The sequence below is a fragment of the Dipodomys ordii genome, unplaced genomic scaffold (assembly GCF_000151885.1).
Source record: "Dipodomys ordii isolate 6190 unplaced genomic scaffold, Dord_2.0 Scaffold44, whole genome shotgun sequence".
In the NCBI taxonomy this organism is placed as follows: Eukaryota; Metazoa; Chordata; class Mammalia; order Rodentia; family Heteromyidae; genus Dipodomys; species Dipodomys ordii.
Genome location: NW_012267260.1, coordinates 355023 through 374923, shown reverse-complemented (window position 1 = coordinate 374923; position 19901 = coordinate 355023). Strand labels below are relative to the sequence as shown.

Genomic DNA, 19901 nt, shown 5'->3' with positions numbered 1-19901 from the left:
TGAACGCAAAAAGGCTCAAGAACAGTATCCAGGCCCTGAGTTCAAGCCCCACCACCAACAATATATATACACACAGATAGATAGAGATATTCTCTTTTATTTGTGATTCTGGGTTATAAGAGCCTTATACTTGCTAGGCAGCTGCTCTACACTCAAGTCACATACTCACTCCTCTTGTACTGTTAGGTATTTTTTAGGTATTGCCAACCCTGATCCTAGTGCCTACCCCTTCTGCATAGCCTGAGCTACAGACTCACCCCCACCTGCCTGGCTTGTTTGTTGTGATGGAATCTAGCCCAGTCTTCTCAATCTTCACTTTCCAAGGAGCTAGAATTATAGATGGGAAACGCCGTTTAGCTATAACACAACAGCTTTTACTCCACAGTTTGTTCAGTGTCTGTTGCAGCGCATACCTGTTATAGATACCAGCACCTCAGAGAACAGAAGGCTTTAGGGTCAAATATCAGAGTCCTGACTCCTGGGGAGCTCTGTGATGATGGAATCATAAGGTCACCTTTCTGAAGGGCACACGCTCATTCCTTCAGATACTCTCTAGGTACCTTAAAGTTGGGAACAAAGTCTCATGTAGGGATGGAAGACCAAAGGAAACAGGCAGTAAGGAGTCAGAGTTCACACATCAGAGCCTCAAATGTCCTCAGTAAAGTAAAAGGTTGTAACAAAAGGAAGAAGATGAGGCCTGGGGTAAAGGTGACAAAAGAGATGCCACCATGCAGACGGTTGCAGAAAAGAAAAGAGATGACCAAAAGAGAGGAACTCACCGCTGTGACCAGATGAGCCGCTGAGAGGAGGGTATGTCAGACAGACAGGCGACGGTGTGAGGCCGTACAGGGTCATGGAAGACATTGCGTTTCACCTATACTCGGGTCGGGGGCAGTGTGGGATTGGAGAACGGGCCAACAGACTCACGCTTGTGAAACCTCTGAAAGCAGCTGATGGAGAAGACTAAGAGGAATTATAAAAAGTAAAGACACTGCCATAAAACTATTGTTCAACCATACCAATAACTTGTGTTATGTGCTGATAGATTACATGGCAAATCATGAACTGTGGGTGATGAAAATACATTTTTTTATTTGCCCCTGAGTTCTGAAAACAGGGTTATGACTCAAGGCCATACCCAGAGCCTGGTGCCAGTGGCTCACACCTATAATCCTACCTATTCAGGAACCTGAGTTCTGGAGAATTATAGTTTGAATCTAGCCCATGCAAAAAGTACTAAAGACTCCATCTCCAAAGTAGCCAGCAAAAAAATACAAGGCTGGAGGCATGGCTCAAGTAGTGGAGTACTGGCCCAGCAAGCAGTCGAATGGAAGTGACATCCATCCTGAGTTCAAACTCCAGTACCAGCAAACAAAAAAACAACTCATTTTGAGAATCATAATCATGAAAACATATTTACTACAGATTGCAGCACTGTCTAACATGAAAAAGAAAAAGCAGGAGGGAGGTTCCAATTTGCAAACACATCTTCCACATGCCCTGTCACACACATGGCTGAAGAGCCACAGTGCCTTGCCCAGAGAAGTGCCAAGGTATCTGCTACTCCGTCCTGTCCCTACGGCATTAGCAGTACCAGTCTGGGAATCAGAGAGCCATGCTATACATTACAAGAACACAACTGATTGGATTCCAGATGGGTTACCACATCACAATGAGGAGGGATTTTTTTTAAGACCGCTATAGCATTGTGAGGTAGAAACTACTGCTTCACCATCTTGCTTGAACTCTGGGCCTGGGCGCTGTTCCTCAGCTCTTCAGCTCAAGGCTAACACTCTACCACTTGAGCCACGGTGCCACTTCTGGTTTTCTGAGTGGTTTACTGGAAATAGGAATCTCACAGCCTTTTCTACCCAGGCTGGCTTTGAACTACGATCCTCAGATCACAGCCTACTGAGTAGCTAGGGTTACAGGCGTAAGCCACCTGGCGCACAGCTTGCTTCACAATCTTCCAGATGAAAAGATGAAATTAAAAGAAGCACAGAGGTTAACAAACAGTTCATATAGATGAGGGCTACAGAGCATGAAGTCAGACTCGGGCTTTTCAGAACAAGGCTCCAGCCTTTAAAATCCTCTTGTAAACTATGTTTGCTCTTGTTCTGCATGTGTGCGCGTGCGCACGCACGTGCACATGTACACACACACACACACACACACACACACACACACACACAGACTGCAGAAACAGTCACTGTTTGCCTGTGAATTGTTACTAATCCTATTTGGGGGATTTTATTCCTATATCCTGATATCCTATCTCTGAATACCAGGCATGCTACCAAAACTCAGGTAAAACCCACTTGTATTATGTAAGTTGGAACAAACCCAAAACAACCTTTATGGTAGCCTTCATCTTCTGCTATCTCTTTTTCCTTTTTTGTCTCTTTTTACAGGAACTCATACAGAACTAGTGATGGCCGTCGATCATCTTACTTTATTGGGTAGTGCAGGCTGGCTTTGCATCTCCTGAGGTATTAACAGTGCAGTTACACAGCTGAATCTGGACATCACTGCTGTCCATCTTGCCTTCATTTTTTTTGAATTCTGTATCTGAATTACATTTTTCTTTACTACCTAGTTTATTATACCTACTGTTTTCCAATAGGTCAAACAGTATTACTGCATTCTTGGGAGTTACAGGTAAAGCTTCACATAAGTAAACTGGACTCTTGGTTCCCATATTAATCATCCCATCAAACATGAAAATAAATTATAAACACAAATAATTCCAAAGAAGTAATAAGGGGAAATATACCTTTGATTAATATCAGTAAAGGTAAGGAAACTATTTTCATGAGCTTGGATTCACCAACTATCCAGGAATCACTAGGTTGAAAGTTTTGCTAAAAACTTAATTGAGAGAGGCAATAAGAGCCCCTGAAAATTTCAGAGGTGCAAGATATAGTACATTACTTATGTAGAAAATAAATTACTGATATACAAATAATAAATTGGAAAATGATAGGAGAGATGCATTAAACAGACCACAAAACTAACTTCATCCTGCATTGGCATCCTATGAAAAAGATTCTTTTCCTAAATTACAAAGGAGACTTTCTAATTAATTGACTTCTACATTGATGGGAAAAAAGAACAGGTATGGGTAATTAGGGGAGCAGGGGTAAGATGGGTGGGTATATTTTGAGAGTAGCTGTTTACAGACTCTTCCAGATTCAATGTTTAAAGATGCAATTTTTTTAATTTAATAGAGAAAAATTTTAGACAAAAAATCTGCTACGTTATACTTTCAATTGCATTTAGTTAAGCCAAACTCCAAAGTCTATAAATATCACAATGGTAGAATGAGAGACATTTAGGAGTTATTTAAGAAAATTTCTTTTCCATTTTTTTTCTCATTGTGAATGTTTTCTATTCACCTGCTTCATGCATGTTTTCAGCTCAGCAGCAAAGGCAAGGCAGAGCCTGGCAGCAGGTCTTTTGAAACCCAAAGAAAAGACTGTCACTCCCAAACTACCAGCTATTTCCCTTTCGAATGCAAACATATTATTTGAAGTAATTCATTTAGCTTTTCTAAAGGAACCTTGTAAAACCCAGCAAGGGCTGATTTGTAACGTGGCAGGCTGTTATCATGCAGCTACAATATTTTACCTCAGCTCAATAAAGAGCAGCGTTTTTCTCCGAAAGTTCATTCATTCAGAAACATTCCAGGAAGGTTCACTCCAAATCTCCTTCCTGTTCATCCATTTGCTGTCTGAGCCAGCAGGAGGAGGTAGTTACAGACAAATCTTCCTCACACCAACAAAGGACTCCCACATTATGTCTGTATCACACAGCCAAAACTAGGAAAGACACTCCCACATTCACCATGCGGTGCGCTGCAGGTCTGCGTGGGGAACTCTCCTCATGCTGTGTCTGTAGTACACTTCCTTCCACCTTCGGACAGCCTCTTACCAAGGTTGGTGGCTGCCTTTGTATCTTCAGTGTCAAGAATGAAATACCGGTGAATTAATGTGCCCTCTGTGCTGCTCTCTGTCTTTGGTTAAAGAAATCTTATATAAGTGCCTTAACTCCTTCATCCGTCAATTTGTAATGCTCTAGTTCCCCACATTTCCTAATATGACTAAAGGCCAGGTTACTATGGTGGTGACTGGCTTGACCACAAACCCTCCCGGGCTGCCTTTCCTTCAGGACAAGCTTCCCCACTTCCTGGGATCACATCCTTTGCGGAGGACCACAGGGCTGTAGATGTGTCCACTTCAAGTAATGATAACCAGATCTAATTAAAGAGCGTGTGTGCTCACTGAGAAATGATAAGATGCTTTGTTGGTGGCCGGCTTTAACTATTCCACAAAGTATATAGACTTTAAAATATCCTATCACATATAATAAAAATTACCTGAATGTGACAACAGAAGCCAGTAAAAGAAAAAGCAGACACATGTGAAAACCCCGTTGTTCCACTGGAAAACCAGAGGAAGCCAAGAAGTTTTCTCATCTGACTGATGCTGCACATCTGCTTTGCTGTGATGAGGACTGGGACTGTGTTTCCAGAATGGGCACTTTCACTGTTACAAAAATCACCTCCAATGGGCTGCTTGCCTCAAGTCTGGTGCCAAGCTCTTATCGGCTGGCTGTTCCTTTGACCTAACTGGCTACAGACAGGGGACCAGGAATCTGTGACCTAGAGGCAAAGATTGGTAATCTAAGGCCCCCCAAATGACACAAAGACATCAGTTGTCAGGGACTAGAAAGAGAACCGAACCAAAGAAAATAAAAATTTACTTTGGAGTTTCTAACTGGAGTGCTCAAAACAAGCCATTAAGAAGGAACACCCTCAGATGCACTAGAGACTACTCAGTCCTATTCTCCAGAGGGATATTAGATATACAAAAAGAAGCTTTCTAACCTATATGAACATATATAAAGAGTCTTCTATGTTTTAAATCTATCAACTCCCATTTAACATGAACTAATACATTCCATTATTGTATATTTCTAGAGGAATTTCAAAAGATAAAATGGATATCTTTGGGATCATATAACCAAAACCTCTACTTTCAAGAGGGATCTACATACAGCACTTTTATTTTTTTAAAAATACATATATATACATATATATACTGGGTGCCAGTGGCTCACGCCTGTAATCCTAGCTACTCAGGAGACTGAGATCTGAGGATTGTGGTTCAAAGCAAGCCTCGTGAGACTCTTCTCTCAGAAAACCAGAAGTGGCACCGTGGCTCAAGTGGTAGAGCATTAGCCTTGAGCTGAAGAGATGAGGGACAGTGTTCAGGCCCAGAGTTCAAGCCCATGACCGACAAAAAAAACTGTATATATATAAACTATATATAAACATATATAAAAAAAAAAAAATATATATATATATATATATTATAGGCATATCCAAATACTCACTTGGAAATGCATTTCAGTAGTTCACAATTCTTTCACAATATTATTTGACAGCATCTAACTCCATTTTTCTTCCCATCCTAAACACAAAAGCCAATTACACTGCAACCCTACTTCTGGACCCCACATACAAGGCTAGGGCCTTCCTGCCAGGGCGTGTAGGAATTACCCTGTCAGAGGGTGGTGCTGATGCATCCTGTCAGAAGGATCAGTGTCCCGTCTTCTTTCTGGTTATCAGTGTTGACAAGATGAGTGCATCCTGCTTACTGAATGACAGGGCTTCTATCTTGCATGGGGATAAACCATGGCTGCTTCTACACAATTTCTTTTTCTAACAAAAACACAAGAAAGCTATAGAACATGGTCCTTTCTAACACACTGCTTTGTGTTTTTATGATACTAAACTCTCCTACTCCGGAAGATGAAGGCTTTGTTAGTTGTGCCTGCTGCTCACTAGTGGCAAACACCTTATACTTTTTCATTGCTAAGCAATACGTTTGTCAGGGTGGGTAAACACCAAGGTCCACGATGGCTCGTCAATTTTTCAGTTATTAAAGTAGAATATATTCATAATGACCGCAAAGATTATATTCTAAATTCAGAGGAAAAGGTTATGTATAAGCTTAAAGTATGGGACAAACATATCACACTTAATTCCAAGGCAGTCGGTGCTTGCTTTAGTATTCACGTATATATGTGAAACTGATTCACTTATTAAGTACTTATTTCTGTTGTATTTAATATAGTTAAATGTATACCTTCCTATGTTTTGAATATTTTAAACATAACACTGAGCAAAAAAAAAAGATGACAAATGATATTAGAACACCTGGATATTAAGACCTTAGAAAAACAGCCTTACTCTATTTCAACACCTTATACAAAAATAGTGGATTGCATATGAACCTATAAGTGAAAGCTAGAATAAAGCTATTAGAAGAAAGCATTGAGGATAACTTTGTAACCTTGACTTAGGTGAAGACTTTCCACAAAAGATAAATTACTCAACATAAATTAAAAATGCTGAGGGGGGTGGGGAAGAGTGAGGGAGGTGGGGAAGGGAAGGGGTAGTGGGAGAACAACAAAGGAGGGGGTAACATTGCTCGACAAGAAACGTGCTCACTGCCTTACTCATGTAACTGTAGCCCCTCTGTACAGCACCTTTACAATAAAATAAAAAAACTAAAATGCTCAATTATACCAGCAAAATATAACTTTTGTTCCTCAAAAGGACACTTGAGAAAATAAAAAGCTACAAATGCAGAACATACAAATAACTCACAGAATAAAAGGCCAAGAACCCAATTAAAAATGTGTCACCCCTGAACAATGATTCCAATATGAATTGGCATAACTAGCAAGAGAACGCATAAAAATCTGCTCCAAATAACTGATTATCAAGGAAATACAAATTTAAATCATAATAAATTATCTCTGAAAACCACTAGAGTGTCTGTGGTTAAGATAACAGAACTTCAAAGGAAGGTAGGAAGGGCAACAGGCTGAGGTTTCCAGCACACTGACTGAAGAAGACACAGCCTTGTAACCATTGCAGAACTCTGGTAATACAGCACACTATGGAGGAAAGCATAGATATGCTTTAAGAGCCAGTAATTTCACTCCATACAAAGGAAACATGTGTACAAGCCGGGCATGATAGTGCACTTCTGTAATCCAAGCACTCAGTAAGTTAAGGCAAGAAGATCATGAGTATAAAGCCTGCTTAAGATATAAGGGAGAGTCTCAAACAAATAGAGAAAACATGTACACAATAATTTTGAATTATCTCTTGCACATGAAATTAGTACTGAACATAGACCATTCTTCCACCCATGGGAGACTGGATAAGCTGTGACGTGTTTATATGATGGAATGTTACTTGGCAATAAAGGGAAACATTGCCAGATATATTGAACTCAAAAGAAGATTGAATGCATACCCTATTATTACACGCATGTAAAATCGAGAAACTACACCGTCTATGGTGATGGGTACTAGAGTAGTGGGAAGTGAGTGTGAGGGAAATCTCTGGTCTGATGGAAATATCTATGGCATTCACAGTGTGGCCCATGAAGGCATTACACATGTTCACGAATCAATGTCACACACACACTTCCACAGAGGTTCACAACTAGCTGATAAAGACAGTCAGCAACACCCTACTTCAAGGTTCAAGAGATTTGGGAATTTACCAGTTACAAAGCAACCAGGTAGCAGATTTGAAATGTAATTTTAACTTTAGCCACAATATTCATTTCATTACAACAGTAGCTTTGAAACATTTTATCATATTCTAGAGTGAGAAATAATTTTTATACATTGATGTGGAAAATTCACAAGCAACCCCAACACATAATATAATAAATTTTTCATAAAGTAATTTTAATGTAATATATTTTAATTTATTCATAAGCATCATCCTCTCAAGAATGGAGTAGCCCTAGGCTGAGGGCTACATGGAAAGGCTTTATATGTGCCTTAAATGTCACTGAGTACATAGAAATGACCACACTACCAGAAGGATTCAGGTAACTAGCCCATCACAGCTCACTGTAGATCACTGCTGTATAAAATTTCTACTTTTAATGAGAGTCATAAATTCAATGGGAAAGACTCTCCTGAAGGTGCTTGTCTAGCAAGGTCACAGGTATCAAGAGGTCAGTAAGAATCTTTCCAAAGGAAAAGTAGGTTCAAACAATGCATTTGTAAGGAGGAAAGAATAGGGGTCGACGTCCTTTTTTAAGTATGTCATTATTACACTGAGAAAACCAGCAAGTGAAAAAGGCAGAAGGCTGGGGGCAAAGAAAAAGCAGCCTGCTGAGCATACGAGTTGATAATGAGCCCAAAATTAATAATAACAACAACAATAACAATAATAATAATAAACAACCATTACTTCTCAGTTTAGAACCAAAAGTGTCCTCACTTTACATGTGGGTAAAAAAGATGTACCCAAAGATTAAAACCCACTCAGAGGTGACATTGATTAAGATGCATTGTATTCATAAACTGTTTTGTTGAATGGCAAAAAAAAACCCTCACTGAGAACAATAGGGTCTTAATTTATAGGAACAGAACAGCAGATACAGAGACCCCAGCTAGTGTGAACTGAGAAATACTTCCTCTAATCCACTTTGTTCATTAAACTATACAAGACTATTTGTGAAAGCCACAATGATGAGATAGTGCCAGTTTCATAGAGTTCAACCTACTAATGACCCCCAGTGCTCCTCACTGAAATCAACATTCTTAGAAGCCTTCTCCAGACCCATTCTCTCAGGTCCTCATTTCCTACTCTCCTCAACATGAAGAAACACTGGATTTTCTTCATAAAAATAACATTTCTCCTTTCTGTATTGCCAAATACAGCAGAGGTTTTAAATCCTTCCTCTACCTACCTGACTGAAACATCTGAACACATTACTCATTAATCAAACACTATTTTTCAAATACCCTATGTCCTTGACATTGAACTCACTTGATCTTTTCCACTGCTGGAAAACAACTTTTAGTCAGCTTTGCAAACTATTTTTCTTGTCTTTCTTTTCAAGGCTGATGTTCCTCTGAGTTGTTTGTCTCCCCTACATCTCCCCCTTCCTCACTCCACCTTCTCTCTCTCCAGGTGATGTCTTCTACTCCAGAGCTCATTTATCACCTGAGTGATGATAAAATAAACCATTTTCCGCAACACAGAAACTACTCCAGCTCCAGCCCTCTACCTCTAATTTCACACCAAACACTCACAGGTCCTTCAGTGTGTATCCAACTGACCTCAGCACTGATCTCTTCACAAATACCTCAAGAACTGACACCACCATTAAACCAACTCCAAGGAGCGCCCCAGAACTCAAGCTTCACCAGTCTCTTTGTCCAATCCAGGTCTTCACACGGCACTCACAAATGTCTCTCCCACTTCTGTGCACTTCTCCCTGTCTTCAGTTTATCCTCTGCATTCATGTCTGCATAACTTCTCACCTAGATTGCTGCTATAGCTACCTCATGGCCTGAGGTGTCTAATAAATACATTCAACCCAGTCTCCAGAAAATGTAGGCACATTATACATTACATGAACTATTGCTTTTAGCATAAAGTCTATAAACTTCTAAACATTCTTTATAAGGTATGCAAGATAAGCCTCTGCCATTCTCTTCAGCTGCATTTTGTGATTCCTACTTTTCACTGTTTCACCTAGCATACTGAATTCTAAATAAATGTTCTTTCTTCCCAGGCTTTGCGCATATTGTTGCTACATGGGTATATAATGCTCTCTAGATCATAGCTCCTTCTTCAGTTGATCCTGACCATCCTATTTATGTCAGCTCTATCAGACTTGTTTCTAGTGAAGTCTGACATGACCTCGGCAGACTTCTCAGATACGCTACATGACGTTCCTAAACCATCATCATCTACATATCATCCATTCCAAAGCCTATGAAAATTACTGCATTTATCGCCTGTGTCTCCTGGTCCCTCATTCCTAAGTATAAGTAAAAAGCACAGATAGTGAAATCAAATTTGGCCACATATTTATTTTTTTATTCTCTATGTCTAGTTTATGGTCAACACATCATCTACATGGATGTGTGTATGTGCATGTGTGCACACATGATCTACTTACTCATTCTCTTCACACGGGAGCCATTCGGGTTATTGCAAGTCATTTCAAATCCTTATCACTTCATCTAACTCCATTAAGTTGTTTTAATTATCAGAGTATTTTATTCTACCAGGTTCTCCTGTAGGTGTAACTTCCAGTCTTCCACAAATCTTAGAATACTAGCTTGGTTCACAGCCATCTGTCACTCTGAAGCCCATTCCAAAGTGGTACCACATAATAAAATACCAACTGTGTTCTCATCGACACTCATCCCTAAAGACCTTTCACCAGGTCTTGAACAAAACACTTTTCATTTTTCAGAGAGACTTTCTAGAGACACTTACTGTCTAGAGAAATAGATGATCCATAAGCCAAATTTACCCTTACTTGAATTTCCCATTTATGACATTTACATGCATAAGCAAATGATATTAAGTGTATTTTCTATGGTTTAGTTATTCACCTACTGTTAGCATTTCAGTCTTCTTTTAAACAACATATTGCAATGTGCAAACCAAATTCCTTTGATTCCTGGAGAAAAGTATTTAGAAGGGAATGGCAGAGTCTACAATAGCATAGTTATTTACCTCTTCTCAAAGTTTTTCAAAGGAAGATTTTGGCATTTCCGTAAATAAGTAATTTTCTCCACTACTGTCCAATGTGTCAAATGTCTAGTGGCTGCTTTTCTTATTCTCTTAAACTCTTGTTAGAAATTTGCCTAACTTTTGCAAAGCAAAAAATACATGTTTCCTTCTAATTTGACTATTTCTCATAAAAGACAACATCACCTGTCTTTTACAACATGTAGCAATCACATTATTAACCATCATCTTCTCTACATTAAATAAATGCCTTCTCTTCTACAACTGTCCTTCTGTCAGAGGTGTGCACTCCTGAGTCACAGCTTAAGCCCAATACTGCCCCCACATAGTTCTCTACACCAGCAAACATGCACTCCAGAAAACACACACACATACTCTGCAGTCCTGTAAAAATATAAAATCTGATCCTTAATGTCTTAATAGAATGGTTATGAACAATACCATTTCTGACAGGACAATAATTCCAGCCAATCTATGTTAACATTAATTCCTAAACCTCAGACTCTAGATAACACTTAAATCAAGCCATGCTGTTGAGTTAGGTTTCTATCCAAATGTGAAATCTGCACACTTTCAAATGTTAAACACAACCACTCTGCCTCAAGACACAAGAAAACTTAGAGTTGTCCTTGGTTTCTACAAGAATTCTGCAAATGTTAGCAGTTTAAAAAAAATACAAAGAAAAACAGGACATCAGCAAATCACACAAAGTTCCCAACCCTTTAAGTACTTCGGACAAAAAGGGCTATACCCTCTGTGTCCTTGCTGCACATCACCAAGAAACAGTCAGGATAAGATGTTCAAAACATGTTCTAGACTTAATCCAGTTCTAATTCCCTCTGTTAATTCTCTCTGTTGCAAGTCATCTTGGCTTTTGCATACTATACATATTTATGGTAGTTTATAATAATTTGCCTACTACCTACACTTAGGAACGCTTTTCAGAAGTTTATGGCAACAAAAGTGTTGATCTGCCAGAAAGCCTCTGCATCTAAAAATGCCTTCGAGGTCTGATTAGCGCCCTGGGATGGCGTGTGCTTGCAATACCAGCACCCAGGAGGCTGGGCAGCAGGGCAATGCACTCAAGGCCAATTTGTGACACACATAATTCTGTCCAAAAAACAAAGACAAACCAACCAAAACAAGTCTGAGTAAGTTGGGTGCCCCCACAGAAGGCAGTGTGGTGTGATGGTCACACATAGCCTCAGGGTGAAGAGCAACCTGGGTCTCAGTGTTTTGTTCTTCTCTTCAGTTACACTCCTTTTGCTATGAGCCCTGAGATAAGTTATAAGATTAAGTTTTCCATTTCCAAAATAGATTCTAATAATGATCTAAAAGACTTGGGGAGTAAGTGAACTGCAGTAACACATCTTGTATAGCACCCATCAAAGAAGAAACTCCTAAAAAATGTTAACACAGGATCCTGATGGGAATTCATCTGATCACCACATCCAACAAGAGTTAGGACCTCTGCTGTGTCATTCTTCTATCACTGTCCCTAGCATCCCAGTAATACTTAACAGACTGTCTATGCGCTGTTTATATCTCTCATATATATATATGTATGTATGTATGTATGTATGTATGTATGTATGTATGTATGTATGTATTGTGGAATCTAGGTGTATGTGTGTTGTTGTTAGATACACTACAGGTTGCAAACTTCATAAAACAAACATTTGATACCTATTCATGTTTCAATATCATATACTGCAGACAGGTATCACCAACACATACCCCAGAATATATATGACTGTGTGATTAAATGCAGTATATTTTCAGCCCAACAGAGTTCATCCTCAAATTATAAGTAAACTCTAAGAAATACATACAAAAAGCGGGCCCAGATGTTTGTGGCCTAGATGCAAAATCTTTTTGGAAGTGATATTCTTGAGGTAAAAGTAGAAATACAGATGTCTACAAATTACTTGCTTCAAAGAAAGAATTAATTGTGGAGTACAAGAATGCTGGCTAGGAAGTGGTGCTGTGGCTCAAGTAATAGAGTACTTGCCTTGAGCTGAAGAGCTGAGGGACAGCACCTAGGCCCAGATTTCAAGCACCACAACTGCCAAAAAAAAAAAAAAGAATGCTGGCTAGTTATTGCAAATAAGGGAAACCATGAGACCTAGTGTATGTCTGGGACAAGTAGAAAAGGTCAAAAGCTATGTACATATGACCAGATAAGATAAAGTTAAGTGAAATGAACCCCAAGATAGAGACACAAGTGGTTTTTTCTTTCTTGCTATTGTTTCTAATGTATTTATAAGGTACCATGTGATATTTTTTGTTGCTTTGTAGGTTCCTCCCCCTTGGTATAACCCCCGTTTTCACTGTATTTGATGTTGGTATAATTTGGGAAGGGGAAGGGAAAAAACAAAATGTTTAAATAGGGATACAGGTGGACCCACTGTAACAATGAGATATACAGACACTATGTTGAAAAACAAACTTTACAATTTAGGCTGGGGGGGGAGGGTTGCAGTTGTAGAAGTGGAGGGAAGGGATGGCAGGGGAAAAAAAAAAGGAGGAAGCAACAATGTTTGATAAGAAATGTACTCATTTACCTTGCTCATGTAACTGTAACCCCACTGTACAGTATTTTCACAATAAAAAAAAACTTATTGAGAGAGAGAGAGAGAATATGCTGCCTATGCCAAGGGCCAGGGGATTATACCTGTAATCCTAGCTGCTCAGGAGTCTGAGATCTGAGGATCGCGGTTCAAAGCCAGCCCAGGCAGGAACATCCATGAGACTTTTATCTCCAATTAACTACCAGAAAACTGGACATGGCTCTGTGGCTCAAGAGTGCTCAACTTGAGCTGAAGAGCTAAGGGACAGCACCCAGACACATAGTTCAAGACCCACGACCGAGCAAAAAAAAAAAAAAAAGTACTGGCTGTGACCACGCTAATACAGACCAAAGGAAACAAAAAACCATTATAGAAATATGCACCTGAGAAAAAGAAATCAACTTTAATTTGGGAAGTCAGTACTAGCCATCTATCTTTTGAAAACTATGTCCGTAATATTCTTTTTTTTTAACTAGAACTCACCAGATTTGAGAAAAAGAATCATTTTTATCTGTGAATATGCTGTTTTACAAGTATAGCTTTAAAAAACCAAACCAGGTATCATAATATAACTCCAATTAAGATGTATTCTTTTAATATATTCAGGCAAAAACAGAGATGTGAGAACAATGTTCAAACAGATACTTCTAAAAGTTTCTAACACCTACCTCTATACTTTTACTTACTTTGCCTCTGCAGCAACATAGAAACAAATAGCATCCCACAGTATTTGTAAAGATAAACTAAAAATAATAATCAAATGTGTTCTTCCCTTTAAGTAGCATTTCATGCCCCCCCAAAAAAAATAAACTTGAAATGAACTAAAAAGAATGAGGCTGTTTTCCAGATGAGTGCATTCTGGTCATGGTCATGGCTGCTCATTCATATATAAGTAACTCATAAATATTAATGTATAAGTCCAAATACATATTCATAATAAATTCCATAAAAAATATAATACACACTAGGGACTCACTTTCAGGAGGTAGAGGAAGTAGGCAGACTGTGAGTCTCACAAGACAAAGTCCCACCTCCCAAAAAGAAAGACACACCAAGTCAGTGGTTTTCCTAGATGTTCTTTGTGCCTCATAAATACTAGACCAGGTATCCAAAAGCTGTAAATCCAGAGAGATTAACAGAAGCAACACACACACACACACACACACACACACACACCTTCTCACAAAAGGACAAAGGGCAACCTCATCAACCAGAAAATGCTGAGACAGCAAACATCTCCTGGCAAGGAAAACATTAAACACTGAATTCCATGCTCACTCTCGTGAAGTTAGATTACTGTAGGTGGAGCCTGGACTTCCAAGCTCATCCAGTGGTAACTGGATACCCTCTGAGCCATCAGAAAAAGAATGGGAACAGAGCTTCCCTTCCACCCCACATGTCTATGGAGGCCAAATGGAGATCTTGAATCTCTGCCCTCACAGCAGTACAGGCACCCTGCTCTCTCTCCAAGCAAGGGTGACCTCGGGAAACACCTCTGCTGAGCCACTCATCCATCCTAGTGCCATTAGGAGCTATGTAGGGAGCAATACAGGGTGCTCCTCTGGCTCCCAGACCAAATAGGGTCAATGAAGGCTCAGAGAGGGGCTGGGCTTTACCCCTGCCTACAAGATGAAGGGGATGAGCCTCTGTATTGGAACTGGTCACAAAACATCTGCTAAAAGGAAACTTTTAAAGAAAATCCATAGTGCTGTATTATAATATTGAAATGCCCAGAATATCACTGAACATCACATGCCACATTTGAGTCAGAAGAAAAACAATTAAAATGAGAAAAGGCCATCCACAAGTGCTTACAGACATTGTGACTATGTGAAGAGCTTCCACAGAAAATGATTTGCTGAATCAAATTTATAAGGCACAAAGGAAAAAGAAAGAAAAAGAGTTCTATCAAATAAAAGTTAGGAAATGTCAGCTGATTAAAAAAACATTTTCCTATAAGATAGACTTGGCAACAGTAATGAGAGGACAGAGAAATAAATTGATGAGCTTAGAACAAAAGAAACTGCCCAATTTGAACAACAAAGGAACAAGATTCACAGGATCTTACTAAAGAGCTTACCAAACATTCATCCTTATTATCAGAACTAGAGAGGGCAGGGCCAAGAAAGCATTGGAAGTGGTTAAAAACAAGGTTAAAAGGGTAGGCAGAGTTGTGGGTGTGATACTAAAGGAGGAAGACTCAAGATGAAGGACAGCTCTGTATCTCAACAATGGTGTTGGCCACCTAATTCTACATTTATGAAAAAAGTTACATGTGCAGACTGTACACATGCCGTTTTCTTAGTTTGAATGGAACTCTAATAGCAAGTATCAAAGATTTATGTGATGAAGTTCAACAGGATCTTTCTGTACTAGGTTCACAGCTCCTGAAAATGTATATTATTTCAAAATAAGTTTAAAACTGGAGATGTTCAAAGTAGTGGTTTAAAATTCAGCAATGACAAAATGGGACTGAATTAACAATGAAAGAATTTCTAGCCGGCTGTGGTGGCACACGGCAGTAATCAACGAGGAGGATGGGCAGGAGGGTCATGCATTCGAGACCAGCCTGGGCTACACCTTTAAAAAAAAAAAAAGACTTTCTAGATTTTCTGGAGATGACTTCTAAATGCAAAGTAAGGGAAAGAGTAAATAGGAGGTTGGCATCACTTAATAATCATTTATTGAATGATCGTTTATTCTTATGCTACTGGTAAGAATGAAGGCAGGCACTAACAATTCAGAAACAAGTCACAGTTCTCTGGCCCTTAGCTTAGAGGGGACACAGAAAAGATCAAACAAGAGTTGCATGTTTCTAATGTAGCAGTGGAAAGGTCAGGACAAAGAAAGCCAGAAGTTCACCTAATGCATAATTAATGAGATAGGGAACCCATGAGGAAGGCTTCTTAGAGGAAGGAACAGCCAGACTGACTTTGTTGAATCAGTAGAAATTACAATTGGCGATACATGTTAGGTGAGGAGTATGTTGCATGGAGAAGTTGTAGCAAGGGCAACACCTCAGTTATGGTGAGCCAGAAGAGGAGGTCCTGTGCATCACCTGTGAAGAGCGAGCAAGGAACACAGCCTAGAAGGTATCATCTGAGCCCTTCCCTGTGCCCAGCACCACAAGAGACACTGCTGACACAGCACTAAACAACACACTTGGCTCACAATCCAGAGCAAATCCAGACAAAGGCTAACAATTACACATTGAGAGTAAGAAGGATGGACAGAGAAATGCTGTGTGAAGTGGCAGGGATAAGGGAAGGGTACAGAGGGGGAACTACAGAGAGGTTGTTATATCTGAAATCATTAGGCAAAAATGATCAAGACTTGAGTCTAGAAAGATATAGACATGTGAGCAAGAAAATGGGAATGAATCAAAGGAGATGGCCAGACTTTAATTTTGAATTAATCCCTAGATAAGCATTTTTATGTGATGGAGGCAAGGAGGTGTTTATTGGAAGATGATCCAAAACAAAAGCAAATCCAATGTTAGGCACTGCCTGTAAGTCCAGGCGGAAGGACACTGGCGCAAGTCTAACAGACATGATGAGAGGTTAGAAAATGTTTACTAGATTTGAATTAGGAGAAGATTGTAATCTACATTCTAATCTGCAATTACCATGCAGACAGAAGACAGACTGAAGCACTTTAAAGAGGTAAGTTCAAAAAATAAGGTACCTACCAGAAGCTTGAAGGATACAAGGACGATGTGCATACATGTCAACAAAGATTAAAGCAGCCAAGCGCTGGTGGTCCATGCCTGTAATCCTAGCTGCTCAGGAGGTTCTCAGTTCAAAGCCAATTCAGGCAGAAAAGTCTGTGAGACTCTTATCTCCAATTAACCACCAGAAAACAGGAAGTGGTGCTGTGGCTCAAAGTGTTAGAGTACTACCTTGAGCAAAAGGGAACAAGGATTCAAACCCCAAGACTGACATACATACATACATACATACACACACATACATACATGCATACATACATAAAGCTATTACTTTTGCAAGTAAATCACACACTTTATTTTCCAAGGAATTTGGATTGTATCATATGGCCAAGACTTTTCTACAAGAAAAGGATAGACAGATGGTTTAATGTGTGCAATATAAGGAAAGGATGTAGCCACTGAATAAGTTCAGTGACGAACACTAGCATTTAGTGTCAAGGGCATGGTGGACAAATGAACCTTGAACAAAGGGAAACATTTAAGTCTTCTGGGGATGAAAGATAGTAAGGATGAGTACAGAAGTCTCCTGGAGAATGCCGAACATAGGAAGAACATAGAAGCGTAGAAAGGCAGGAACACAGAAGAGATATTTCCCTCAATAAGGGAGGTGGTGAAACCACACACAAAGAATGAAGGATGCATGGGTTCAGCGGAAGAGCTGGCCTCGGGGACTGACTATCACCAAAAGATGCAGGAATGGAACAAGTAAAGCTTAAGGTTAACACTGGTGAGGAACCGTTGACTAAGGGGACATGACACTTAGAATTCGTCACTGGAACGATTTTTCACAAGACAATTTATTTCTTAATTTGATTTATGAACTAAATTTCACTCAGCAGCAATTCTAAGAAAACAGCACTAGGCAGTGCTAATTTTTCTCATTTTCTTACAAAAGCTGAGGCCAACTCTACAAACACATTAAAATATTAAGGATATTTCTTAAAGGTTCTTACATGAATATAACTGCTTTTTGCTACATTTTTACAAAATACTGCATATACTATCACAAGTATAACGTTTAACCTTAAAAGAACACTATTTGAGAAGTAACACATTTCCTGTGTTATAAAAAGAAAACTGTGTATCATAGAGGGAAATGTGATATATCCCATACTTGCTGAACTAGAATTTTTTCACTGTATTTGTTTTATGATCAAAGATAACTGAAATTCATTTTTGCCCATTCTTGTTACACTAAAAAATGTAAATAAGATTTTTATCTTATCAAATGTATTGGGAGGAAAAAATATCCCATTCATAGAAGAGTAAGTTAGTCATATGAATACTATATCACAAGTTGGTTTTAAACATAATATCAATAAATTTCTAACTTAAGACTTGTCAAGAAATATAATTTAAATTGTGAAATGACCCTTGAGAATTTAAATGTAACTACTTGTAATAAATATTAAATTTCTGTTGTCCCCATATTTCTAAGATTTCATATGTATCTGCAAAGCTCAAGGCCAACAAAATTTACTAACATTCTTGAAGTATGGAATCTCCATAACTGAATCTATCAATCTGAATAGATCTATGTCAATCAGCAGTCACACTTAATTGCAAACAAGAATATTTCTATCCACACACATTTTTGGTCCTAAGCCCTGAAAATAGTTCAACAGAATTATTAACATAAATCTTTCCCCAGTACCCAAAATAACGTGTATGCTTAAAATTACATTATATAGTGCAATAAATGTATTATGAGTCATTACACTAGGAAGGAATGAAAGAAGTTTCAAAAATGTGCAGCCATTGATTTTTATCTGATGAGTATACAAACATCACTCCTTTGCATCAGCAATAAGCTGGGATCCAATTAGAATTGCAAAGAGACACAGACCATCTAGCCCAACTCTTTGAGAGACAAGAAAACTGAGCCCAGGGAGAAGAAAGCTAACAAAATTCAGTTTGGCTAAAGGCTGAATTAAAATCCAGGTATGTGGATTCACAGTTTAATGCATTTCTCAGAAACAGCATAGATATAAATAACCTCATGTCATTTCATCTTGCAAGCAAATTCAGAAGCTGAGTAGAACTTTAAGAATCATGCTGAGTTTGCTGTTTCCTTATATTCTGAAACACCTTTCACAACAAAAGGATACCTAACATAATTTTAGAAGGAAAGTTGTTTTAATTAATCATATAGGTTTGAAACATTCTTCAAACCATGCTATTCAAGATGTATTCTAAGTAACAAAAATATCAAATGTTTGGGTTTTTTAAAGTAGTTTTCTCAGAATGATCCACAATAAAGTACACAGTAGGAAGACATGAAATAAGACAAAAGACAACAAAAACAAGGGAGGGAGGGAAACCAGCAGATCAGCCCTCTTATTCTCAGGGATTTCAATTCTAAGTGAAGCAGTCTTTTAATTCTAAGTGAGTACTGATTTGCATCTATTACCAATCGGAACATAAAATCACTGTGCAAGCCGGCCTTGCCATTTATGTATTGAGTTGTAGAAAATAATTCCAAGAACTGAATCACCTGAATTACTGAATTACTCAAGACTGAATTACTCAGTACAGTCTGAAATCTACCCCAATGTACACTTCCTTCCAAATGAATATCTATGTCAGCTTTACTTATAGCCACTGCCTTCAATCTGTACCATTTCCAGGTATGAAGAAAAGCATCATCCCAACAGTACTTTTCTACAGAGATCTGAAACACAACCTAGAAATCTTGGCAAGTGGCCTTTGCAAAGGTAATGAAGGATGTATAACATCACATATAATTCACTGAGATTCTAGAGAACTGTGGCCTTATATTCTTTAATAAGCAGTTGTGGGAAGGAGCCCCAGGAACTGAGAAGCAAGCTGAACACTCTGCATCATTTATGAATAATTATCTATATACTTTATATCCTAAGATTACTACCATTGCCTTCTTCATTCTCTCTCCTCCTTAATGATATCTCTGAAATTTGGGACCTCTTTGTTTCTTACTTAGATATTTTTCTATTTAAGAGCTTTCTAATTCTGTACAAAAGCAGGACATGCTGCC

At 38.8% G+C, this 19901-nt stretch overlaps 1 protein-coding gene across 1 annotated transcript in view; it reads right to left on the bottom strand.

Moving 5' to 3' along the window:
* Positions 1 to 864, bottom strand: part of Khdrbs2 (KH domain containing, RNA binding, signal transduction associated 2) — a 227260-nt gene extending 226396 nt beyond the window's left edge. The window contains exon 1 of the mRNA XM_013019054.1: positions 780 to 864. Coding sequence (XP_012874508.1) covers positions 780 to 864 — 85 coding nt within the window. The remainder of the gene's footprint in view (positions 1 to 779) is intronic.
* Between the last annotated feature and the right edge of the window lie 19037 nt (positions 865 to 19901).